The sequence below is a fragment of the Moschus berezovskii genome, chromosome 2 (genome assembly GCF_049115385.1).
Source record: "Moschus berezovskii isolate FMDL1 chromosome 2, NW_MosBer_1.0, whole genome shotgun sequence".
In the NCBI taxonomy this organism is placed as follows: Eukaryota; Metazoa; Chordata; class Mammalia; order Artiodactyla; family Moschidae; genus Moschus; species Moschus berezovskii.
This window is the reverse complement of record NC_142461.1, coordinates 30,321,229-30,347,305: the sequence shown is the minus strand read 5'-3', so window position 1 is coordinate 30,347,305 and position 26,077 is coordinate 30,321,229. Positions and strand designations below refer to the sequence as shown.

Here is a 26,077-nt window from a genome sequence, read left to right as displayed (position 1 = left end):
CTGAAGAAGGTGTGCAAGCAAGATCTGCTGACATAAGAAATACTGGTCATGAGAGGGCATGGACCAAAGAGACCTTCTGAAGCCCTAGGGACAAAATATGACTGTCCTTTCTATACATCTTAGCCCTTCTCCTGATGGAGTCACTCAGAGTTGGTGTGGGAGATGACGGCAGGGTTGGGGGACACAGATAGTGTGCCAATAATATCCCTCCATCCCTATGACTTCTTGGCAGCCAAAACCTGAGCAGTTACAGGATATGGAGGTTGAGAGGCAAGACCTCAGAAACTTGTAGGAGAGAAAAGGCTGAGCAGAGAGCCACTGTAAGATGGACATCTTTCTGGGGCCGTTAAAGTATGGCTTCCTCTTGAGCTACACGCAAGGGTTCTGGTAGGGGGGGGAAATTCATCCTTCTCTCTTTAGATACTCCATACTTCTCTTCTTCTCTTATTATAAATAACTTCATTTTAAAGTTCTAGTTCTTTCTTCCCCTTACTAAACTCTAGACTCTTTAAGGATAAGCTCCACATCTGATTTCCAAAATGCATTGAACTCTTTACCTCTAGAGACGCCTGAGACCAGTACAGGCACAGAATCAGGGTAAATTTCTTCAGATACTGCCCATCATTAGACTAGTGTGTCACCATTCCTCAGGCCACCACCCCAACTCTGTAAAATATTGATAGAGCCCATTCCTTTCCCTTCAACAAAACCAGGAATAAAATGGCTCCTACTGACAAGCCAAGTATTCCTTATCTTACTGGCCCAGATGTGAACAAAAATAGAAGATGGTCCCTTGGGGACCACGCCACAGACCATTTTGCCCCTCAGGTTACAGAGCTAGTCATCTTATTCTTTGACCCTTGGGTAAAGCTGATGATGTGTTGCTAGACCAGATCTCCAGGGATGGTGAAGCCCTTGATTGCCAATTTCCATAGTGTGAATACTGCCATTATGGCCAATTTCAAGTTACCCATAGTTGAACTGGGGGCTGTGTTCTGCTCTGAAGTACAGAAGCAGGGCATCCATGGCCCCACATCAGATCCTGGACTCAGCCCAAAAGCCAAATGGCCTGGCCCCAGCTCCCTCCCTAAACCGACTGTCCATCCCCAAGAAGGGCGTCTCCCTTCTTGCAGCTGGCATGGTGACTCAGCTTCCCCTAAATTTAGGAAAAGGAACAGAAGGCAGACTCAGCTGCCCAGGGTCCTCTTCTGACCTTCTACCACCCTGTCATCTGAGGGGCTTGGCACAAGGTCCCCCTCACCCCAGGCTTTGGTCCACCCCTGCCTGGACTTCACCCCTACAACAAAGCCAGCTCATAGGATTTCCCACCCAGTTTAGCTATCCCCATGGAATGGTTATAGGCTTAGGCCAAAGTGAAGGTAGGGAGTCCTTCCTGTTCCTTGCAACATGGCCTGGACACTCAGCCATTTCTTGCCTTTATCTCCCCAGTAAACCTGTCTGATTGCCCCACTCTCTCTCCTCACTCCAGAAAGATAAGTCCATTCTCTGGTAGGAAAGAGAGCTCTGTTTCTCAGTGCCTGCTTCCCATACAGAGCTGGTCCTAAAGCAAGGACTAGCAGCATAGCTGAACAAGAAGGGGGATCTTGGCCTCCCTGGAGACATAAATATCCTGAGAGGACCCACTAGGGTTAAACACTCAGAGAGTCCAAGGGCTTTGGAGCACCCTCAGACATTGTTATGCCTCTTCGAGGGCCCAAAAGGGAACTGGAGTCCACAGAGGCCTCCCTTCAAACTTTGCCACTACAGACAGCATCTCACCTCTGCCTAGAAAAATCTGTACTCCAGTCCCAGAGTCACCACCTCCAGGAAGCTTTCCCTGATTGTCCTAGTGGTAAGCCTTTCTTTCCCAGACTCTGGGGCTTTGATCCTCATCTTTGTTGTAGCACACACTACACTCTTAGAATAATCTGTCTGTGTACCTCTTTCCTCACTAGACTGAAAACTCCTGAGACACTGATCTTTGAACCACAAGGTCTGGCTTGGAGTCTAGTAGGCACAGAACGCAGGAAGGGATGGGTGGCACATGGGTTCCTAAAAGCCTCTTCCCCAGGCCACAAGAGCACTCACTGAGGCATGATGGCTGTGCCTGCATGATGGCTTTGCCTCCCCCCAGCAAAGCCAACCAAGACCAAAGAGGGGAGGTATGGAGGGAATAGAGAGGGGACACCCAGCACCCACGGCCCCTGAGGCTCTTACCTGCCACCCTGTGGGCCACCAGCCCCTCCAAGTTCAATGGTTCCTCCTCTGGAGTTCGGGATGGGTCTGAAGTCACCTCCTTTGGTGGGAGCTGAGGCTGAGTGGTGAGGCCAGGGAGAGAGGCTGGAGGCTGCTGAGGCCCCAGAGAGCTCTGGGTGGTTGGAAGGAAGGCAGACGAGGAGGAGGTGGCTGGGCTCTTTGGATGGTAACTCTGGCTGGGCCCAGTCGGACATGGCTGATAATCATAAGGTGAGTAAGGCCTGCCAGTGGGAACAGACTCCAGGGAGGCCCGGAGGACTGGCTCAGGGGTTCCCAAGGAATGCCCACTGAGGATGTAGCCAGATCTGGACTGGGTCAGTGGGTGGGACTGGCAGGAGGAGCCAGAGAAGGGCTGGGAGGAGAGCGGAGAAGCCCCCGGCCAGGCCCCAGGCACGCTCTGGGACTTGTGTAGGGGAGCACCCGCCGTGGCTGGTTCCAGATCAAGCATCAGCATATTGAGGGCTTCGATGGACTGCTCGATCTCCTGCTGGGAGGCCGCGCGCGGGAACTCGGGAAGGCCAGACATGGGGGGCTCTGCCAGTGGCTGGGGGCTGGGCCTGCTGAGCCCGAGGTTCTCCAAGTGGGCTCTTTCCTGTTGGCGAGGAGGTGGGCGAGGCTGCTGCTGCTGCTGCTGCCAGGAATTCAGGCCCCTCTGCACAGCCTCCCGGCTGCTCCCACCACGGGCTGGAGCTGGGGGCAGCTGGGGCTCCGTTTCGGGAAAGGACTGAGAGCGAAACACACCATTGGCGTCATGGCCATAGTGGGAGGTGGTCGCTGACTGTGGCCAGGCTGGGTGGGGTCCCTCCCGCTGGTAGCCAGCTAAACCCTCCTGTGCGGAGTAGGAGGGTCTCATGGGGGCTGTGTGGCCAGCCTGGGCAGGCACCGCCCGGCTGGCAGACTCGTAGGGGTAGCCCCCGCCGTTGACCATAGGTTCCATGGGGTAGGGCTTGTCCAGACCGTTGGTCAGCGGGGAGAGGGCCTCCGGGTAGCCACCCTCACTGGTGTTGGTGACCCCATCCAGGGAGGACAGGGTGCCCATGCTGCCCACGCTGTGCCCATCCTGGTTGGGCAGCTCATCGTCCAGGATATCCGTCTCCCGCTCGGACGCTAAGGCCCCACCGTTGACATGAACCTGGGCCGGGACGATGTGGCGGCCAGAGGAAGGCACAGCAGGGCCTCCTGCTGGGCGGGACCGGAGATGCTGAGGGTGGTACATGGCGCCTTGCTTCTCTCGCTCCAAGCCGAAGCCACTGAGCAGGCGGTCCAGCTCACGCTTCTCCTCGGGACTCAGGGCAGCAGGGGCACTGGCGGGGCCAGGGGCAGGCTCATCGGTCTTGTCTGTCTTGGTGGAGGCTGTGGAGTTGCCCGAGTCGCTGCTCACGGAGAGGGTGTGCTCCACGTGATTGGGGGTGGCTGACAGCACGGGCCGCGTGGCGTTGACAGCCCCGGTGCTGCCGTGCAAGGAGTCCTTCTTCTTCACCTTGGCATACAGGCTTCCGTCCAGGGGTCCCTGGGTATGGCCCACAACCTCTACAAGAGAGGGACCCGAGGAGAGACAGAGAGCAGACATCAGTGGGAGGTGGGACATCCTCCATTCTCCCAAGGAAAGCAGCTGAGAGCTTCCCTTCCCTGGATCCCCAAAGGGAATTCGCTGAGAGCAGAACATACCACTGGGGCCATGGCCATAGCGGGAGGTGGTCACTGACTGTGGCCAGGCTGGGTGGGGTCCCCCCCACTGGTAGCCAGCTAAACCCTCCTGTGCAGAGTAGGGGGGTTACATGGGGGCTGTGTGGCCACCCTGGGCAGGCACTGCTCACTGGCAGACTCGGAGGGGTAGCCCCCACCATGTACCACCTTCAGCATCTCCAAAGGGAATCCTCTCAACCCCCAGAGATAAAGCCGAAGTGGCAGAAAGGTCAAAAGGACCCCTTCCCAAGGCTTCTGAGCAGAGCCTCCCCAGCACCCAGGGCCAGGGCCAGGGCCAGGCAGTGGAGCCCCAGATTGGTCAGGAGACCAGAGGGCAAGATGCCCCAGTTCAAAGCCTGGCTCTGGCATTGCACTCACTTCCCAAAGACCCGGAGGGGCTGGGCCAGGTTGGAGCTCAGTAAAGCCAGCAGGACTGGTGTTAGAGAGAACAGTTTCCCTCTGAATGCCAGGGCCCGTGGGGGCTCTGGAAAGGAGCTTCAGGGGTCAGAAGTAGAGGGAACAGCTTAGAGATGGAGAACACAAAGGCAGAGGTCTTCATCAGGGAGAGGTGAGCCCTGTGTCATTTTGTCTGCAGATACTCTGGGGGCCCCGTGAGCAATACTTTCTCTGAAAGGAAAAAGTGAGCGCTGGGTGGCGGGAGGCCAAAGGGCTGACTCAGGAGCGAAGAACTTCCCCGCCCAGAGGAACTCAGTGATTTCACACCCTGTACAGTCAGCAGCCCAGCTTCCAGCCTTCACACACACACACACACACACACACACACACACACCCTCCCCTTCCCCCACTCCAAGGCAGGCCCTCAACTGGCAAGAAAAGAAAGCCCCCTCCCAAACACTGCAGAGACTCCAGCCTAGACACCAACAGTTACACACAGAAAACCAGACACAAAGACGTCCAGAGACACACACTCCCACCAGAAATCACCCAAATCAAACACCCAGACACAGGCACTCGTGGAGTACAGACAGGCACCCCCAGTCAGAAAGAGCAAGTGTGGATACAAACACACAAACACTAATATTAACAGCTAACATGCAGGGAACACCTTGCTACATTTACACATATATTATTTCTCATCTTGTGAATTGGGGCTGTCATGCCTATTTTAAAGATGGAGAAACTGAGACTCTGAAAGGTGAACCCTGTGTTTGCAGACACATAGTACCTGGTAGGGCTTCTCAGGTGGTGCTAGTGGTAAAGAGCCCACCTGCCAGTCCAGGAGGTGTGAGAGATGCAGGTTTGATCCCTGGGTTGGGAAGATCCCCTGGAGGAGGACATGGCAACCCACTCCAGTATTCTTACTTGGAGAATCCCCATGGACAGAGGAGCCTGGTGGCTACAGTCCATGAGGGTGCAAAGAGTTGGACACAACTGAACAACTAAGCATGCATGCACGCAGTACCTGGTAAAGCTGGGATTTTAAGTCAGAACTAATTTAAAATTTAAAATAAAAGTAAATTAAAAGTAAATCAGAACTTTGAAGACCACATAACTTTTTTTATTATTCTATGCTGTTATATCTCACACACACACAAACACACCCTTAGGAAAAAAACACAAAAAAGTAGCAATACCCCAAAATAATTACTTAAATTTAAAGCCACAAAAATTTCAGAAAATACAAGCTCCTACCATGCCCAAGGACTAGCCCTCAGGCCAGAAGTGGCAACCTCTAAAAATAAACACTTATACAGAAGCCCATGGCCAAAATCAAGTGATCAGACAACCGCAAAACAGGAACATCCTGATCAACACACACACACACACACACAAACCACAGACCAACCAAATGACGTCACCCGAGCGCTAGCACTGAGATGCTCGATGAGGCCCATCGTGCACACACACCACCTGGGGGCTGGAGGCGCTGCCCGTTCACATAACTCTCCAGAAGCATCTCTCTGCCCCCAGTTCTCCCTGAGGCTTTGGGACCTCAGCCAGCAGCAGGCCCCAAGTGACACTGGGCCACAGTGCTGCCACAGCCAAAGGCTCATGGGGATGGCACTGGTCTGAACTGAAATGGGGTTTCCGCTGAGAAGGTCCGATTCTCCGACAGCCTGCCCCTAGTGTTACTGAGACACAGTTGTGCACACGTTGCCTCTCCCAACTCGCCTGGCTTCATCCCTGTTGTTGTTGTTTAGTTGCTAAGTTGTGTCCAACTCTTTGCAACCTCATGGACTGCAGCCTGCCAGGCTCCTCTGTCCATGCGATTCTCTAGGCAAGAACACTGGAGCAGGTTGCCAGTTCCTCCTCCAGAGGATCTTCCTGACCCAGGGAATGAACTCGCGTCTCCTGCATTGGAAGGCAGGTTCTTTACCACTGAGCCATCTGGGAAGCCCTGGATCATCCCTAACCGGGCAGAAATGCAGTTGAGAGGCTGCCCCTCATGCCCTGTCCTTCCAAAGAACCAGGCTCCATGCTACACTCACAAAACAGTGACTCCACTGGCTGTTTCCAGAGGAGAAAAGTATTATAGACAGAAGGTTCTCATCCACTCAGATCTTGGTGGGGAAGGGGCAGGGGTGGGGGAGGGGAAGGTTCCCACAAGGATGGGCCCCTCACATCACTTACTGGGAATCTGAAGAGCTGTCCTTCCTTCTCACCTGGAAAGGAAAGCTGCTGCCCTTTCCTGGGCCCTGGCCCCACTCTGCAGCCCACACTGTGAGATGACAGAGTATTCCTCCTGGACTAAGGATCTCTTCCATCCCCCGAACCCCCTAATCTCCCAGGTCCATATGTACACAGTCCAGGAAGCGGGGAGAAGAGTGAAAGGTGAGGTGTCCCATGGCCTCCCATTTACACTCAGAAGGCAACGAGACCCCCTGGGTGCAAACCCGTGCAGGCCTGCGTGCCCCTTACTTCCAGGAGAAAGCACACCCTCTCCAGGATCTCCCTGCTGCTGCTGCTGCTAAGTCGCTTCAGTCGTGTCCGACTTAGCGACCCCATGGACTGCAGCCTACCAGGCTCCTCCATCCATGGGATTTTCCAGGCAAGAGTACTGGAGTGGGGTGCCATTGCCTTCTCCACCAGGATCTCCCTAGGGTCCACCAAAGAAGAGTTTTTGGCAAGAGAGATAAGAAAGCATCTCCCAAGACAGAAAGGGAGAATTCACTCTGATCACCACTACCCGATATCTTGGCCCATCTGGGCCAACCCCACTCTCCATCAACTTTGAAAATGCCAATATTAAACTTCTTCTGTCATGTCATTTACCCCAATGTGGGCTACCGTTTGCAGGAACAACAACAGGATAATAACTGCCCGGCCACTGGGGCTTAGTAAGAAAATCTAAGAAGTAGAAACTGTTTAATTGAATCCTATTTGCTAAGCGTAAATGGAAATGTCTACTTCTGTCCTCAAAGAAGGGGCCGGCTGCTCCTGACGCCCAGGGCTGGCAGCACGCTCCACTTTCAATGGGTTGTCTTCCTTTTCAAATTAATAGAGGACACCCGGGCCTGTCCCAGGTCTGTCAGCCCCCAGGAGGGTTCGACTGAAACCCTAGCGCACCACCAGCATGACCCACAAGGCACGAACACCTGCTGCTCCCATCGGAGATGAAGGAAAGTGCCCGTGTCCCCCACGCCATACAACACGCTCACCACCCCCTTCTCCCCATCGACCAAGGCCACATTAAGAGCTATTTACCAGGACCACAAGGAGCCGGAACATGTCGGTTTCAATCTATTAAGACAGGAAGGGCAAAAGAGAGAGGTGGCCAGAGCAAAGAGCAGGAGTGAAATAGCGGGGGGAGGAGGAGAGGGAACTGGAGTGGTGAGGGAAGATGGCTTCAAGGCTCTCAAGCTAGGGAGCCATCAGATGCATCTTCAAGTCCCAGCAGCTGTCATGGGCGTGCCTGACTCAGGTAAAATCATCTCAGAGGAGAGGGGGTTGGACCCCCAGTGGGAGGAGACAGGGGATAAGGGAGGGACCTGTCCGGATGGGCCCATGGGTGTTGAGATGGGTGACAATGGAGCAGAAGGGGGAAACACAAGGTATGGGCAGTCCAGAGTGGGGAGATCTCCCAGGTTCCCAGCCCGGACCAGACTGGACTTCCTGCCCACTTCTCTAGGGAAGTGAAGTCCACAGTCTCTTCCAGGCCCTGCTTGTTTTGTCTGACCACACCTCGCTCTTGCCAGCAGCTGCTCCAAGCCCTGGGCTCCACCCTCAACACTGAGCTCGGTTGCACCAAGGGGCTCCTATTCCACAGCGGCCGTAATTCAGATGTGCGCGTCATGCTTCTGGAAAACTCCGAGGAAAATCCCCAGCTGATTTGGACATGGACTACTCCCTCTCCCCAGGCTCCCTCCAGGGAATGGCGGGAGTTCGAGCGGGGCTGGAAGCACAGAACAGGCCAATCCCCTGGAAAGGAAAGACGCGTCCATCTGTTGTGCTTCAAAAGGAACAAAAGAAATCAACACAGGATGCTAAGGTGATAAAAGAGTTTGGACAGTTGTCTGATTTTCATGTTCATAAGTATCTCCTCCGAGGATTGTTTAAAAACAAACAAACAAAAAAATGTAGATTCCAGGGCCTTATCTCCAAAGATTTTCACTCATAAATCTAGGGCAGGACCAAGAATTAGCATTTAAACTAGCTCCCAGTGGCTTCTGGTTCACCTCTTGAGTAACCTTCACCCAGGTGGTCAGCATTTTGAACCCTGAGGTTAAGGACCTTCACTTCTCTCACTAATGTCAAGTGGGGCGACGTCATTTGTTTAGATGTCAGGGCAGACAGGCCAACCAGGAAAAAGAAAGGGTGCCAGCCTGGTGGACTGCAGGAAAGTGATTCAGCAAGAAAAGATCCCCTCCGCGTCCCACAGCAGGGCTGCTGTGCATCATGAGTGATTTATAAGGTCTTCAGGATGGGGCCCTTCATGATAAGAAGTCCTTTGGGTCCACACCCAGCAGAAGAACAATTCATTAAAAGACATTACCCAGAGCAGTGATGACCAACCAACGTGGAGTAAAATCAATGCGCTGCCAACAGGAAGGGGCACGGTGCCCATCCCAGACACAGGCGGTTTAGAGGCAGGCGGGGGCCCCAGCAAACCGAGAGGACTCTCAGCACTTTAAACATGGGAATGAGGCATCAAAAACCATGTGTGTCAGGAGGTAGGTGAGCTCTGACAAACACTGAGGCTTGGCCAGGAGGTAACCAGGGGAGCAGGTTCTGGGCATGTTAACACTTTAGCTGCAACCTCTTCCCCAGCTTCAGGGGAAGGTGGGCCGGGGCTAGGGCTAGGGCTGTTGAGAAGCGGCACGTGAATACCAAAAGAAAGGTACGAGGGAGGCCAGAGGGATGTGATTCTGTAGAAAAAGCAGAGGAAAAGCAGCCCATCCCTCCTCACCCCTGCACCAAATACACCCATCACCTACAAGAATGACCCCCATCTTAATAGCTAACTCAGTCAACGCAACCACTTAAACCATGTGGAGCCTGGCCTCCCAGCCCATCAGGTGATTCAGATGCTTACTGGTAGGTTTGCAAAGTGACAAGACTCAGGAACTGAGCACCTTGAGCTGGGCCTGAAACCTCCAGGCACACTAACCTCTCTTGTCTCCATTTCACACCTCTCATCTCCCACAAAGTAAGGCCCAATCCCCCTCCCTCTTCATAAAGGCAGACCTTTTATCATCTGGCCCCTGCCTGCCTTTGAAGCCTCATCTTCACCATCCTCGATACTCCGACCACACCCCACTCTACTCTTACTATTTATATGCTCTTTCCCACCTTGTGCCTCGAACATGCTGTTCGCTCTCCTAAAAGTCCCTTCCCTACCCTGCTTCCACAACTGTCAACCTCCCTGGCAAACCTCTTCTTCCTCCTGGAGGCTCAGTTTGAACCTCTCTGGGAAGCCTCCTTGGCCTTCCCCCTTTCCTACAGTCCTCCAGACCCAGATAAACTTTTTAATGTTCCCATTGCCTTGTTCCCATGACTGTAACACTGGTCACACCAGACAGTCATTATTATTGCCCGTGTTTGTTTTCGCCACTAAACTCCTTGAGGAAGGCTTTCACCTCTTTCCCTCAATCCTCCAGTACCTAGTTCCCAGACAGTATGATTCATAACATGGTATATGTGAAGAGGGCACATAATTCAGTGCACAACGCACATAGCTATACAGGATGGCCCTACAGAGTGCAGGGTCTGGTACACATTAGATGTTCCATCAGTGCTTCTTGCAGGACATTCATGCTCAGACACTCAGTCCTGTCTGTCACTTTGTGACCCCATGGACTATAGCCCGCCAGGCTCCGCTGCTCATGGAATTCTCCAGGCAAGAATACTGGAGTGGGTAGCCATTCACTCCTCCAAGGGATCTTTCTAACCCAGGGATTGAACCTGGGTCTCCTGCATTGCAGGCAGATTCTTTAACATCTGAGCAGCAATGCATGACATTAAAGTTTTATATACTCCTGTAAGCCACTGAGATGCTCTTCTTCCACTGCTACCCACAGAAGTGGAAAATTGGATTCAAGGTGGACCCCAAGCTTCCCTGAACGGGAAGAGACACATTGCTGCCAAAATATCATGAGAGGGGTATTCCACAGAACTGGCAGCATAGGCCGCACCCATGGAGGTCCCTGCAAATTGGCTGAGCCAGAGCCCACCCCACAGCACCCCTCACTGGACTCCTCAGTCACACTCCAGCCCTGTCCAGTGGACATTCACTTTCTTAATCAAGAACCCCTGGGGGTATCTGATGAATTACCCCCAAAAAACACAAATACAAACTCTGCGCATCATTTCAGGGGGTGATGGACACCCCAGAGTCCACACACAGTTCTTAAATTAAGACATATGCCTATGACAGTTAGGGTGCTGCTTCTGGGGTCCATCCCCATCATCTGGACTTCTGTGGAGAACAGTGGGCTCCATTCAGGAGAAACGGGAGGACATGCAGAAAAAGCAAACCTTCCAGCAGGAGGAGCCCGAGAAGGAGCCCAGCCCGGAGCAACACGCTGAGCTGTAGCCGCCCCAGGGCAGGTGTGTGAGTGAGGAAGGGCTGCCGGTGGAGAGGGCTGTGGGAAACCTCAGCCCCGAGGCTCAAGTGTGGCCTCCTGTGGCCCTTCTGTGACAGCGCTGGCCTCCACCCATGCTGACCACTCCCCGACCCCACCCCACCCCACCCTGACACACACACAACCCCTCAGAGCCAGCCAGGGCCTGAGGCCACCCTTTGTTCAAGACAGCTCGCAGAGAGTTCTGGAACTTTCCTACATGGGAATGGACCTCCTCGGGGGACCTGAAGAGCTTCAGAATTAGGGGCTGAAGAGAAGTCCTGAGTCTCTGAAGGGGAACCACAGAGAGGAGGCACGGCCTCTGAGAGACAAAGGGGGCAGGCAACAGGTGCAGCCTGAGGGACACAGGTTTACCCCGGGAAGAGTCCACGGGTGCCAAGCACTGGGGGCAGGGACAGATGAGTCCGGGCAGCCAAACAGACACCTGTCTTTCTTCTCGTTTAGCAGCACTCACGGAGCCTACTGCACTTTCCGAGAGTGTAGAGAAGATGACAAGCTTCTTCCCAGGGCTTCTGTCACTCTTCTCACAGGTGGCCCTGTCCCCTGCACAAGGGACCTCACCAAGGTCACCCCAAACCTGCCTCTGTGGACCCAGGGAGGATCCACAACTGGCCGCCACCCACCAATCTGCTGAGGTAAGAAAGAACGAGGGAGGCGCTAAGCTCCGCATGCAAATGCAGTCACATCCGAATTTCAGAAGATGGAGAAAGCCAGCATTCAAGCAGAAATGGAAACCAGAGCTCCCCTCCCACCAGCAGCTACTGCCCCACGGCTCTCAGCCAGCGCTCAGAGGCAGTGGAACGGAGGTCTGAGAGGGACCAAGCAAGTCGGCTGAGCCGAGAGAGCATTTTAAAAGCCAGGAGATCTGGGGAGCTGAAGGGCCTCGAAGGCTCAGTTAATCCACTGCCCAACCCCTCATTTGTTCCACAGGCTCTGGGAAACCCCCAAGGTCACCCAGAGCAGAGGGCACACAGACTCGCCCGCCTGCCTGCCTCCAAACTGAGTGCTCTTCCCCCTAATGGCGCTTCAAGGTGAAGATGGCCGGAGGAGCCTAGGGGGGCGGGGGTAATCTACAGCTGTGACTGCGGCCTAAGAACCTCACCATATAAGACACGGGGCTTGGTCAAGAGGTGATGATAGATGTGTCCCCAGGCCCTCCTCAGGAAGGACCCACACTCTTTACACAGATACCATCTTAACTTGAATTCCTCCAGAGAGAGGGAGTAGGGACAGAAAACTTCCTTCCTGGTGGCCTTTATTTCAGACCCAAGGGACCCGGGGCTGGTCTGAAATAAAGTGAATGACCTGTCCCGGTCACAGGTCCACCCACTCCTGCGAGGTGAATGTGAACTTGCAGGGCCAGCCTCCTGACTCCAGCCTGGCCTTTGGCTCCCACTCCAGGCACTAGGGGCAGAGCCTGGCACTCCCACTCCCCGCCCTTAGCCTGTCCAGGCAGCGGCTATCACAGGCACACTCTGGATGATAAAAATAGCTTCCAAGTCCACAGCGACCCAGGTCCCTCTCTGCCAGGCCAGGGCACCCGCCTGGACACTCACAGATCAGATCCCTGGCCAGGGGGACTGTCGAGCCGCCAAGAGTCCTGGCAAAGTTGGGAGAAAGCCATGAATGGCAGCCCACAGGAGGCCAGAGTGGGAATGGTCAGCCCTGTCATGGGGAGGGTTCCACAAAGTTCAGGTCACAGAACTGGGGAGTTGGGAGTGCTGTCCTGAGTAAGTGGGAATGTTTCAGGGGCTAGTCAACGCCTCCACCACATGCCCTCTGCCCACCCCATTCTCTTCCACCATGAACCATTACCCCAAAGAGTGAGGCCGGCTCAGATACACTGCCCCCCTCCTATATACGCAGCCACCCCTCAGATCTGAGGCGGCAGCTCCTCCATGTCCCAGGGCAGCGAGTCCAGCAGGGAGGTGGCCAGGTCGGCTCCATCTGCTCCCAAAGGCAGCACACTGCTGGCCACAGCCCCACAGAGCCACACGCCCTTCCCCAGTCCAGGTCCATGGCAGACCCCGGCCCCCATGCCGAGAAGCTGCCCGCCACCCTCTCCCTAGGTCCAGCAGGGAGCCACACAAGGACACACACAGGAGACGCACCTGCCCAGCAGATACTTACCCTCTGGACAGAGGGAGCGAGGGAAGGGAAAAGACGTGCTCTGAAGTGCCCCCTCGTCCCTCAAGTTTCAAATAATTCCTCCATGGCTGCAGCTCCCAGCACCGCCGCGCTGGTCTGTGTCCTACTCAGGCTCCCTCGGACTGTCAGGGGTGGGAGGAGCAAGTGCCGCCTGCCTGCCCACACACACACACACACACACACTCCCTCCCTCCAGCTCTCACTCGCTCTCTCCCCCTCTCCGCTCGGCTCTGCCTCACTCTGGCTTGTAGGAAGCCAGTGGGATAAAACTCTGTCTGTAATTTCAGCCAGCTGGGTCCCCAGGGCTTCACTTATCATCCTGTAGCTATGCAGCTCTCGAATGACATCACAGTGGCTTCCCAAGCCTTCCACACAGAGTGAGAAGTGGCCGGGCCAGCCCAGCTCCAGCCCTGGCTCCATCCTAGTCCAGCAACGGCCCCAGCCCACTCCTGGCCCAGCACAGCCCAGCATGGCCCCAGCACCACCCCGGCCCAGCCCCGGTCCCAAATCCACTGTGGCCCCAGGACCCAGAGAAGAAGTGGAAGCAAAACGGCTGGGATGTGAAGTAGAGGGAAGGGTGAGAGTTCCTATGAGGGTATTGAGATTTATTTCCCCAAATTTTTCCACATTTTTTTCCCATTCTCAGCAAATGAAAGGCAGAACAGATGACAACAATTTTCCAGCTGCTGAACAATAAGGTGGAAGTCTTTTTTTCCTCTCTCCCCCTCCATCCCACCCGTCCCCCCACCTCCACAGGCCAGAGTCTAGGAGCCAGGACACTTCCTTGGCTTATAAAAGGGGAAAAAAGTCTCATGAGCTCCTGGATTTCCCAGAGGTGACCACAGGGCCTGAATGGAGGGACTGGGGTATCACACAGGCAGGCTGATGGGAGGGGGAAGGGAGTCCCAAAGTGAGGTTCTCAGTGCAAAGCTTTGGCTTCTGGCCCAGGAACCACGACCATTGAAACCTGACTTTGGGAAGGCCGGTGGATGTCTGGTCAAGGATACTGATCTGCCAGGCCACCTGAGAAGCCGCCAGATGACTAGTCATTCATATTCAGTTTGTTCCCACTCGTGACCACCACGAATGGCAGAAAGGACAACTTTCTGGAATAATCAGTGACATCTCCCCTCACACCCAGGCACCCAGATCCAAAACAGCCCCTTCAGAAGCCAAAGCGGCTCCCTAAAGTCCCCACCACTGTCCTGGTGTGCCTTTAAAAGTACCAGCAGTCCCTAAGAGCAGGATGCCAAAGCCCACCTCTTATCTGCATATCAACTGATTGTACCAACCCCACTCCCACAGGCCAGGGATTTGCAGCCAGGCCAGTGGGGTTTGCAGGGCCTGATGTCTCCTTGCCAGAGCCCTGGTGAGTTTGCCACCCTAAAATGCTTCTACAGGCTCCCCATGCTGATGCCCAGACCCTTCCCTGCCAGGTCAGGCCCTGCAGGCCTGGGAGGGAGAGCCATAATAGATGCAGGCCATTGACGTCTCCCTTTTCAGAGCAGGCAGCCCATCCCTAGTCCCCTCCCCATTGTCAGCATCACTGGCTGCACTGGTTGTATTACTAAAGCCATGTTTTCCAGAAACCGGGAGGTGACAGGCCTGTGGTGCCCCTCATAGGTCAGAGAGCCAAGATGAGCTGTCTCTTGCTTCAGAGGGACAAAAGCCACTGGCAGCAAGAGCTGAGAGTAAAGAAGGAACATAAGTGGAAGAACAAAAATGGTGCCCTGTACTCTGGCCCCAGCCCTATCCCAACAGCATCTTCACTGAGAAGATGAGGCGGCCCCCAGCCCAGAGACAGACTTCACAGAAATCATCAAGAATGAGGAAGAGAGAAGAGGGGTTTCATGCCCCAGGCTCCAAACTGGGGGCAGAAGGATTTCCAGTCTCCTCAGCACAGTTGTCAGATGACAATTTGGACAAACTACTGTAATTATCCTGCTTATCTCCATAGAACCTTCTAGAACTAATGGAAAAACTAGACTCTTGAAAGGATTATAGTCAACCAGTCCACCCTCTCATCCCTGCCCCACAACAGTGTTAACCTAGATTTCCATATACCCTTCACCTTAATCTGCACACCTGAACCCCATCAATAGCATCATTTTATAAGATTTTGTAAAATTTTGAAAATAAATGTAACTTCAAGTAGTTCGAGGCATCAACATCCATGATATCACAGATTTGGTGCAAAAGCTATATACTTCCTCCTCTGCTGCTGCTGCTGCTGCTGCTGCTAGGTCACTTGAGTCATGTCGGACTCTGTGCGACCCCATAGACAGCAGCCCACCAGGCTCCCCGGTCCCTGGGATTCTCCAGGCAAGAACACTGGAGTGGGTTGCCATTTCCTTCTCCAATGCATGAAAGTGAAAAGTGAAAGTGAAGTCGCTCAATCGTGTAAGACTCCTAGCAACCCCATGGACTGCAGCCTACCAGGTTCCTCCGACCACTTCCTCCTCTAATATGCATTAAAATAAATACACCTAAAATAATTTCATATATAATTACCAGTCTGGACCAATTACCATACTTTGGAAACATCATCATAGAACAATCTCTTGTGAGTAGCAATCCGATCCTATGGTTCCCTGCTACCATCCAGGGACTAACTGCACCAGAAGCCTTCTGGGGAGTTTTGTGAAAACCTTGGCTTCCTGGCTCCACCCCAGACCTCCAGAGGCCGAATTGTCAGGGGTGAAGGTGAAAGTGAAAGTCGTTCAGTCATGTCCAACTCTTTGCAACCCATGGACTGTAGCCCACCAGGCTCCTCTGTCCATGGAATTCTCCAGGCAAGAATACTGGAGTGGGTTGCCGTTCCCTTCTCCAGGGGATCTTCCCAGGGATCAAACCCAGGCCTCCCGCATTGCAGGCGGATTCTGAGCCACCAGGAAAGCCCGTTGTTAGGGGTAGGGCCTGGAAATCGGAATTGTAAGACACTCTCCAGTTGAGAATGCAAGGCAGACAGGTTTGGCCAAAAAAAAAAAAAAAAGGTCCTAGCTGTCTAGCTGTACTAAACTGTTTTCAGTTATAAAGATCTTACTATCTACCCCCCAAAGCCCATTACATCATGAGGTGGCTCTAACAGATAGATTTTATCTCCTTAACATTTCCACTGAGTTTGTGGTACACAATGGGGTGGTTCAGACAAGCCAAATCTTTGCACACAAGAGCTTCGGACACTGAATGTGATGTGCACATCCTCCTGAGTCTCTCCTTTGACAGACAATCCTCTCCCACCCCTGCCCCCAAAGCCCCTGAGTCCGCCCTACCTCCCTCTGCTTCTCCTCACCACCTAAGCTCTTGCTACCAGGGATTTTTTTTATCACTCTGAAGCAAGGGACAACCCATGTGACCTATGAGAGGCACCACTGTCACCTCCTAACTTCTGGAACACATGCCTTTAGTAATGCAACCAAAAATTAAACCCAGCCCTTCTGATTTGTCTCACTTCAGCATCTTCCAGGAACACAGTGACTAAGAACACAGGCTTAGGGATCAGGTAGACACTGGCTTAAATACAGACACTATACTTAACCAGCTTAGTGCAGCCCTGAGCCAGTTACTTAATTTTTTGAGTTTCAGTTTCTTTATAAAATGAGTATCTCAGAGAGTATTGCAAAGATCGACATAATGTGTGTAAAGCACTCAGCACAGCAGAAAAGCGGTGCTCAAAATGAGGCGACACATATATACAAGCACTGCTCTGACTGCTTTTAAGTCCTCCTTCCCTACCTAGCCCCACCCTGAATAGCACCTCGGTGACCCCAGCTCACTGGGCCCAGATGAAATACACCCGATGCTTAACCTTCAGGTCATATCATTTGGCCTGTCCTTTCTCTGCTCAAAACTCATGGCAACGAGTGTCCAGCAAAGAGAGGAGTCTCACAAAACGGCCCAGACTCTGAGGATGTGATGTTGCTCAATCAACAAACTCTGGAACTGTCATGGCATCTGTTACTACCAACAGGATGCCTGAAAATGCCACCCTGTCTCCTACCTCCCGAGACAGCTTCAATACCAAGTAACACAAGGAAGGAGGGATGGCATCTGTCCAGATCTGGCTTTTTGCTCTTTCTCTTAAGGAACAAAATGGGGCTTCCCTGGTGGTCCAGTGGTTAAGAATCCACCTTGCAATCCAAGGGACATCAGTTCTATCCCTGATCCGGGAAGATCCCACATGCCTTGGGACAACTAAGCCTGTGTGCCACAACTACTGAGCCTGCACTCTGGAGCCCGTGAGCCACAACTACTGAGATTGTGTGCAGCAACTACTGAAGTCTGCATGCCTAGAGCCTGGGCTCCACAACAGACAAGTCTCTGCAATGAGAAGCCCATGCACCGCAACTAGAGAGTAGCCCCTGCTCACCGCAACTAGAGAAATGCCCTCACACAGCAATGAAGACCCAGGATAGCCCAAAAAATAATTTTTTTTAAAGGAGCAAAATGACTGAGTGCTCTCGTTTCCCAGCAGCCTGGTCTTCAAAAGGAAGCAGGAAGCAGAAAAGAGCGTCTTCGGGGAAGGAATACCTCACGCCCTCCCTAGTGAGAGACATAGGTTTCAGAAACAGGGGCTGAAGGGACACCTAGACAGTGGTCCTCCCCTGGGGTGGTGTGCTCCCCTGGGAACATGTGAAAATGGCTGGAAATACTTGGGGTGGTCACATCCAGAAGAAATCCTATTGCATCCAGTGGGTAGAGATGCTGCTAAACATCCTCTAACACACGGTCCCACGTCCAATGTCAATGGTGCCACAGCCAAGAGTGGCTGAGCCAGGGTGAGGACAGAGGGAGTCTGGGGTGTGACAGACAGAGCTCAGGATTGACTCAGGAGTCCTGGGTCCCTAACCCAGGGGACTGCTAACTCACCACGAGACCTTGGCCAAGTTATTTCCTGGGGCCTCAGTTTCCAAAGGGGTAAGATGAGAGATAAGAGTGAGATGAGCTTTGAACTCTCAGACTTCCAGCTCTAAGCAGAACACAATGAGGAGAGGGGCCTGGACTTTCCAGGAGTTACAGTGTGAAGGTCTGGGGGAGAAGGCAGGACCCTGGAGAGAGGCCACTGCCTGGGCTGGGTGCGAGGTATAGCACAGGAACAAATCTCAGCACCCCCACAGGACTTCCTCCCTGCCTTCCAGCACAGCAGAGGGAAGATAGGCAGACCTAGAGCTCAGGGCACCCCTGGCACGGCCCCAGCTTTCCAAGGTCTCCACACAGTCCCCCAGGAAGGCGGCGGACAGGGCCAGGCTCAGAAACATGTTCCCTGAGAGTCACACAGAAGCCTCAGGACCCGAGAACCTTCAGGAAGGGAATCGCCAACTCCAGGCAGACAGCTGAGCTGGACAGGGTAGATCCACTCACCTCCCTCCTGCTTCCCCTACTTGGATCGCCTCCCAAGGCCTCGACACCATCTCAGTAGCAGTCCTCACTTGGGAAGGATGGCAGAAGAGTGGGGAGTTGGACGTGGAGCTTGGGGAGCCAGGAAGGATGACTGTGTGCCTGCACGTTAATGGATGTTTTCCTGTTTGCTTCGACAACTGCCATTCAAGGTAGATCCTTGATAGAGAGACTGAGGCTTCGACACTGTGGCTTGCTCAAGATTACATTGCCAGTCTGACTCTGACACTCAAGTTCTTTCTGCTTCCCAGAGAGGAAGGAGGAAGGAAGAGAGAGATGGGCAAAGAGTGAGAGCTTGGAGGATCCAGTGGGATGAAGGGAGTGGACAGTGACGATCAAATCACAACACTGGTTTAGAACAACCAAACACAAACCACGACATCCAAGTGGGTGCTGTCCTCATCGAAGTGGCTCCTGGGAATTTTAGGCATTTATCTGAACGACGCTGCCAGGGTTCAAAATATTCATGGTAACTCGTAGGGAACTGACCCAGAGTTGGTTCACAATTGACACAAGGAACCCATCTCTGCACGTGGGGTCAATCCCATGTCAGTGGTACTTAACAGGCCCATTTAAGTACCTCACATAAGTATTGGTTACCAGATTGGTAAAGACAGCTCCCCTCACTCTCCAGGGGTGTGCAGTGGCAGGGGAGTCAGTGGGGTTCTATGCATGAGTGATGGGGGTGTGCAGGGGGCTCTCTGTGGCTCTGTTTTTGAGAGGATGTGGGAATGGGGATGGATGGGGGGTCTGGCTAGGGTCTCTGCTTCCTTTCCCAAATGGGTCCCTCTGCACTCATGAGGATAAGGAGGCTTAGCAGGCATCTCCGTGGGGGTCTCCCAGTACTCATGTACACACATGAGCAGGTGTGGGTCAGAAGAGGAAGGCCCTGGTGAGAGGAACAAGCTGGGAGTGACCTTCCTGACCCACAGAGAGACAGTACCACGGGGCACAGGTCTGGACAGGAGCCAGGGCCCCACCCCAGGTCTCTTTCATCCTTGTAAAGAGCGCCTGCCTGATCCTCCAAGGTTGTCAAGCAGTACACAGACGGAGCGGGACAGAGAGGCAGAAAGGGAGAAGGAAGGATCTGAGAAGCTTTGCACTTTCATAACAAAATCTGATCTCACTGCCCCTGGAGAAGGAGAACAAACATCAAAGAACACTTTGCTGCTAACAGTTTTTTTAAGTAATCAAAGCAACACCAGGCGAAAGTCTCCAACGAGCACCAGCATCGACTAGCTGTAAGGATGTGAAGACACAGTCTGGGAGGAGAAAGGATGAGAAAGGCCACCAGTAGCTCCTGGCCCCCATCCACCGACTGCTCTGCACTGCTTCCCAGAACCTAGGGGCCCTCCTGGCAACCTGAACAACCCAGCTGGGGTAAGACCGGGCCCTGGCCTTGAAGGGTGGGAGGGCAGTCCATGGGCCCGCCATCTGGGGCAGGATGCCCCATGTCCCTGCAGGAGGGTCTTGGGGGGCAAATAATGTTTGAACAGAAAAAAAGGAGGGGCAGGTGAAAGGGGAGACTGTCAAGACTCTCAGGTCCCCTTTGCACGCAGAACCTGCTGGGGCTTTAGCAGAACCCTCTAGAAGCCACCTGCTCTTTCCTGTTCACGCACCATGGTCACTCACCCTATCGGGACAGGTATGCAGGTGAAAGATTCTCCTCAACCTCAAGAAAATCCATTCCTGCTCCCAGGTCCCCATTCTCATGTCCCTCAAAAGCAAGACAGCTTTCCTAGACATCAGACTCCTATCCTGCCAGCTGTAGCTAAAACATACTCTCTCCAACTCAGCCCCCCAAATCCAAACTGGTCACTGCATGATACAGAGGCCTGGAGAAAGTGTTGTCTGGCAGTAACAGTAGCAGAGTAGGAGTCAAAGGGCCAGAGTACGAGGACTGATTGACGATGGGCCTCAGTTTACACCTTCGTGCAACAGGAGAGGATAGCGAGCTAATGGTCCCTGAAACCCTGGCCAGTTCTACATGCTCAAGGATCCAGCACAGAGAGGATGCTCAGTCCGGCACTGTCTGTGTCCCAGAGCCATTGGACTCTGTAAACCTGATGCTCCTCTCCTGTGTGGTCTTGCCTGGGTGGCTCCAGGCTCCAAGCTCATCCAAGGCTATTTCTGCAGCAGACACAGAGCCCCTGGGGGCTAGGACAGAAACAGTGACTTACAGGAAGTCTGGAAATACATGCCAGGCTGCAGAGGTTCCGAGGGGCACGCACAGCAATAAAGAGGCTGATTTATTTTCATCAGTGAAATGCCGAAACCCAATCCCTGGAACAAGCTGACCCAGCACACAACGGCGGGCAGCTCCCCACCCAGAGCAGAATTAGCTAGATCGCAGCCTCCCAGGTCTCACCACTGGGGCTGATGCTGGGAGGGACAGAAGGGGAGGCCACCTCAGCCAGTGTGACCACAGGTCCCTAGGGTTGGCCTCTTTCCGTCCTGCCGCTGGCCTGCAAGGGTCTCCAGGATATAGGCTCAGGAGTGCCAGGTCCACAGGCCCACGCACACAGGGCAGGGGAGCGGAGGAACAAGAGGCAGGGTGGCTCAGACTCTTGCCCTCATGAAGCCATGGTGATGAATGGCAGGCATCGAAACCCCAGTTCTACATCTTTCTGGCTGTGTAAACACTGGGAAATTACTTGACTTTTCTTGCCCGTCTGCTCATCTGTGAAAGGGGAACAGGAATACTCAGCTCACAGGAGGGTCATGAGGAGTAAAGAAAATAACAGGCACCTAAGAGAAGCCACTCCCTGTGGCTATGTTGGTGGCTCGGTGGTAAAGAATTCGCCTGCAATGCAGGAGACACAGGAGACACGGGTTCAATCCCTGGGTCAGGAAGATCCCCTGGAGAAGGAAATGGCAACCCACTCCAGTATTCTTGCCTGGAAAATTCCATGGACAGAGAAGCCTGGTTGGCTGTAGTTCATGGGGTCACAAAGAGTCAGAGGCCGCAGCACACACAAAATAGAAGCTCACATGTGGAGGAGGTATGCAGAACGGAGAGAAATTTTCCTCCTAGTCCCTAATCAAATTGCTCACTGGGAGCGTCAACTAACACAACCCTTAGGAAGCCAATTTGACGCTATCAAAATTATATATGCATACATTCATCCAGCCAATTCCACTTCTAGAAATTTGTCCTACAGACAGATTTGCACAAATGAAATGATGTTATGCACAAATAAAAAGGTTACTCAACTGCAGCATTTTTCAAAACAGTAAAAAATTGGAAACAACCTAAATGTCCATGTTATTTATAGTTAAATAAAATACTAGTTAAATCAAACACAGTACCCATGTACGGTGGAATATTATGTACTCAAAACAATGAGAAGGCTCTTTGTGTGCTATTATGAAAAGACCTCCCCAATGTGTCATTAGATGAAACAGCTCAGGTACAAGCCAAATCTTTACAGTGTCTGCTGCTGCTGCTGCTGCTAAGTCACTTCAGTCGTGTCCGACTCTGTGTGACCCCATAGACGGAAGCTCACTAGGCTCCCCCATCCCTGGGATTCTCCAGGCAAGAACACTGGAGTGGGTTGCCATTTCCTTCTCCAATGTGTGAAAGTGAAAAGTGAAAGTGAAGTCACTCAGTCGTGTCCGACCCTTAGCGACCCCACGGACTGCAGCCTACCAGGCTCCTCTGTCCATGGGATTTTCTAGGTAAGAGTACTGGAGTGGCTCGCCATTGCCTTCTACCAGACCCTAAATGATCTGGTCCGGTTACCTCTGACCTCAACTCCTATTACAATCTTCATTGCAGTCACACTGGCCCCTGTGCTGCTTCTCAAACATCTCAGGTGGGCTTCTGCCTCAGGACCTTTGCACTTGCTGCCCGCCTCACCCCTGCCTGGAATGCTATTCCTCAGATATGTGCCTGGGTGACTCTGTTACCTCCTTCACTTCTTTGTTCATATGCCCCCTCCTCAGTGAAGCCTAGGCTGATAAGCTTTTAAATTTTTCAAAGTTCAAAACATTTCTATGCCCAACCAACGACAGCTCCCAATCACCCTTACTCTGCTCTATATTTTCCCAGAGTGTTTATCACCTTCTAACATGCTGTCTTACAGCTGACCCTCACACAATGCAGGGGTTAAGGGCACTGACCCACGCAACATCCACATCCCACAGTCAAAAATCCACATACTGCTTTTTCTGCCCTCAAAACAAAGGAATTGATAAATGACTCACCAAAGGGCAAGAAGTTGAAACAGTTTGGGTAGAATCAGGACTAGTTCTTTTGATCCCACATATTGTAATCTCTAACTGAACACAAACTTTTTGCGACAAAGATCCATAAAATGGGGGACTTCCCTGGTGGTCCAAGCTTCCACTGCAGGGGACACAGGCTCAATCCCTCATCAGGGAACTAAGATTCCACATGCCACCAAGAGTAGCCAAAAAAAAAAAAAAATCCATAAAATGAAAATACAGGTATCATATTTGTGGAGAAAAAGTTGTGCATAAGGGACCTGCACAGTTCAGATCTGTGTTATCCAAGCGTCAAATATATTTATATCTTTAAAAAAATTTTATTCTTTGTCTTCTCCTACTAGAATACAATCACGACAAGGGCAAGGATCTTTACTGTGTTCACTATTATATCCTCAGCATCTAGAATAGTAACACAAAGTAGGCACTTCATAAATATTTGTTGGGTGAATAAATGAATGTTACTGCAGACAGTTCTTTGTGCCAAAGAACAAATGATTTGTTTTTTTCTTTATTTCTTCTTCTTCAATACAGTGGATTCAAGGTTACACCTATAATCACGTCATTCTCACTCTCCTGCATCCTGATACCTTTTCTCAAATGAAAGAGAAAGAAGCATCTTTACAGCTGTTCCAGGATCAGCGAGCTCAGAGAAGCACTGCGTACAATACCACCCAAGATCACGTGCTGGTTTCAGTGACAACTAACATTAACTGGTGACTTACTACAGAATAGGCACAGAGCTGAGCACCCATCCATCATCTCAGTTAACTCTCAGAGCCTGCAAGAAAAGTGTATCCTTGTCCCCATTTTACAAGGTAGAACACTGAGGCTCAGAAAGGCTAAATGATTTGCCCAAGGTCAACAGAGGGCAAGAGACAGAGCCAGGCTTTGACCCCAGGCAGCTTTGAGTCCCAAGCCCGCACTGCCAACCACTATGGTGCCTCCACTGCCTCCCAAGGATGTGGGTTTTGCCCCTTCTCAGACACTGTCCTTCACCTCGATGGAGGCTGCCTATTATGGAAGGTTTGTGAGCTCAGCAACTTTGCCAGGATTTTAGAAGGTCTACTTTGGCCACCTGATGCGAAGAGCTGACTCTTTGGAAAAGACCCTGATGCTGCGAAAGATTGATGGCAGGAGGAGAAGGGGACGACAGAGGATGAGATGGTTGGACGGCATCACCGACTTGATGGTTTGGGTGGACTCCGGGAGTTGGTGATGGACAGGGAGGCCTGGCATGCTGTGGTTCATGGGGTCACAAAGAGTCGGACACAACTGAGCGACTGAACTGAACTGAACTTGGCAGGGCGGGGAGCGGAGAGAAGAAAGAGATGTACAGGGGATGAACCACCCATGAGCAGCTGGGGAAGTAGAGGAAGGGGAATCGTGAGAGAAAAAAGGACAGATCACCCTACAGATCCCAGATCCACTGAAACCTCTTCCCACAAATGGCCTCAGAACTGTCCATTGGAAAGGAAATTGGGGCCTGGGACGGTGGGCCAAAAGGGATGGGCTCTGTTGCCTGCAGAGAAGCACACCAGCTAGCAGGCAGGTAAGCAAGGCACACATAAGCTCCAGGGAGGGAGCTGAACCTCACAGGCTGATGAAGAGACAGGCCCGAAGACCAGCACCATTAACAAAGAAGTTAGACTGTGTCCAGAAGCAAACCAGCCTCAGATAGCACCTCCGAGCCAGCCACAGGCCAACTGGCCTGGACGAGGAGAAAGAAGCCAGGCACAGCCTCCAAGGGCAGGGAGAAGCACCTGGATAGGTACAACAAGGAATAATCCAGAGAGACAACTGCCATCAGCTCTGTCCTCCCTTAGTGCCCACCACTCAGCCATGTACACTGGACAACAGATCCAGGCTCCAAGGACCCATCCACTGCAGGATTTTCCTCTTAATCTCCTGGTTTGTTCTCCCCTCCTGGATTCCATGCATATGGTTCCTCAGTGCTCCGCTCACCCTCCCTCCACTTTCTCCAACATTCCCACCTTCACCAACCCCTGCATCCCATTGACCTCCTAATACCCAGCCCACCACACGACCAGGCAGCAAGACAAGGAGGCCGGAGCAATTTGATTGCTTTCTTTCCCTCTACTTTCTAGCCTTTGAGCAATGTTGTTAGGCCACTTTTGATTTGAAAAACAATTCTGTTTTCAATGCTATCTATGCTCTCAGGCTCAAGGCAGATACAGTCCTTCTGCAAAGCCATCCACCTCTGATCACCACCATCCCCAGAAACTTCTCTCCTGAGAAGCCTGGCTTTTAGACAAGATCTTCTCCATTTGACTGTGGGTCAAGGAGGATGGCACACCTGTCGGATCTGGCCGCACCCCCTCCCCTCCCTTGTCTGCAGGCAACTACGAGAGAGGACTTTCTACAGCATCCAGGCTAGCCCAGGGCTCACCATCTAGTAGATGATCTCTAAGTATTTGGGAAAGAAAGGAGAGAGAAGGAAGCGAAGGAAAGCAGAAGGAGGGGGACAGCAAGGGAATGATGGGTGACAAGCAGCTTTCGTTGGGTACCAAAAGTATTTGATCAATGGAAGCTTGAATTTCCTTTCTTGGACGTGGTTAGATCTTGGGGTCTCGCTGGGTCCAGCTAACTTGCACCTGTCTGCAGGTCTGGCAGGAGAAGAAGCAGGGAGAGTGGCTGGGGAGTGGGGGAAGACTGCACATTCCACTGTTCCTGGGGGCTGGAGCTTGATATTTGAGCGCAGCAAGAGGGCAGACATGCCGCTCAGGCCTCTGGCCAAGAGCTCTGCGTCCGCTCAGAATGTGGCTCCGGTTTTCCAACCTCCACCTGATGGCAGAGATTACAGAGGACCAAAGGCACATTCAGTCGGGAGGGTATTGGTTTACTGAATGTTCCGTGGGCAGACACCACTCTCCAAGCCTGCCAGCTGCCTTTCAGAGCAGGGCCAGCTCAGGGTCCGAGGGCATCAGCACAAGCCCCGCCCCACCCGATCAGGGCAGCGCCGAGCAGGTGGCTGGCAGGTGCTGGGGCAGCGGAGTCGTCTTCTTTACCCACAAGGTCAGGCCGACCCTACATTTAAATTCTCGGCACTCTGATCATTCCAGCAGGTCAGGAGGGAACTCTCTCTTGGGGGGAGTAGAAGGAACCCAGATCCTCCTCAAGAAGTCATCCCACCCCTGCCTCTGTCACTATCTCTACTGAGACCACCCCACACAGAGGCCCATGTCCCTTGTTTCTCGACATCTCTGCCCAAACAGGCCAGGAGGACAAGGGCCCAACCTCCCTGCCACAGCTGATCAACCCTCTCACAGTCGGGAAGTTCTCCAAGGTGGCTAACTCAG

The 26,077-nt window shown here is 52.8% G+C and overlaps 1 protein-coding gene across 9 annotated transcripts in view; it reads right to left on the bottom strand.

Annotated features, from left to right (window-relative positions):
* The window catches only part of TNS1 (tensin 1), a 244,910-nt gene that overhangs the window by 42,468 nt on the left and 176,365 nt on the right, over nt 1-26,077 (bottom strand). For all 9 annotated transcript variants that reach the window (XM_055397230.2, XM_055397229.2, XM_055397231.2 and 6 more), the window contains one exon: nt 2,218-3,786. In XM_055397230.2, the coding sequence (XP_055253205.2) occupies nt 2,218-3,786 (1,569 nt within the window). The remainder of the gene's footprint in view (nt 1-2,217; nt 3,787-26,077) is intronic.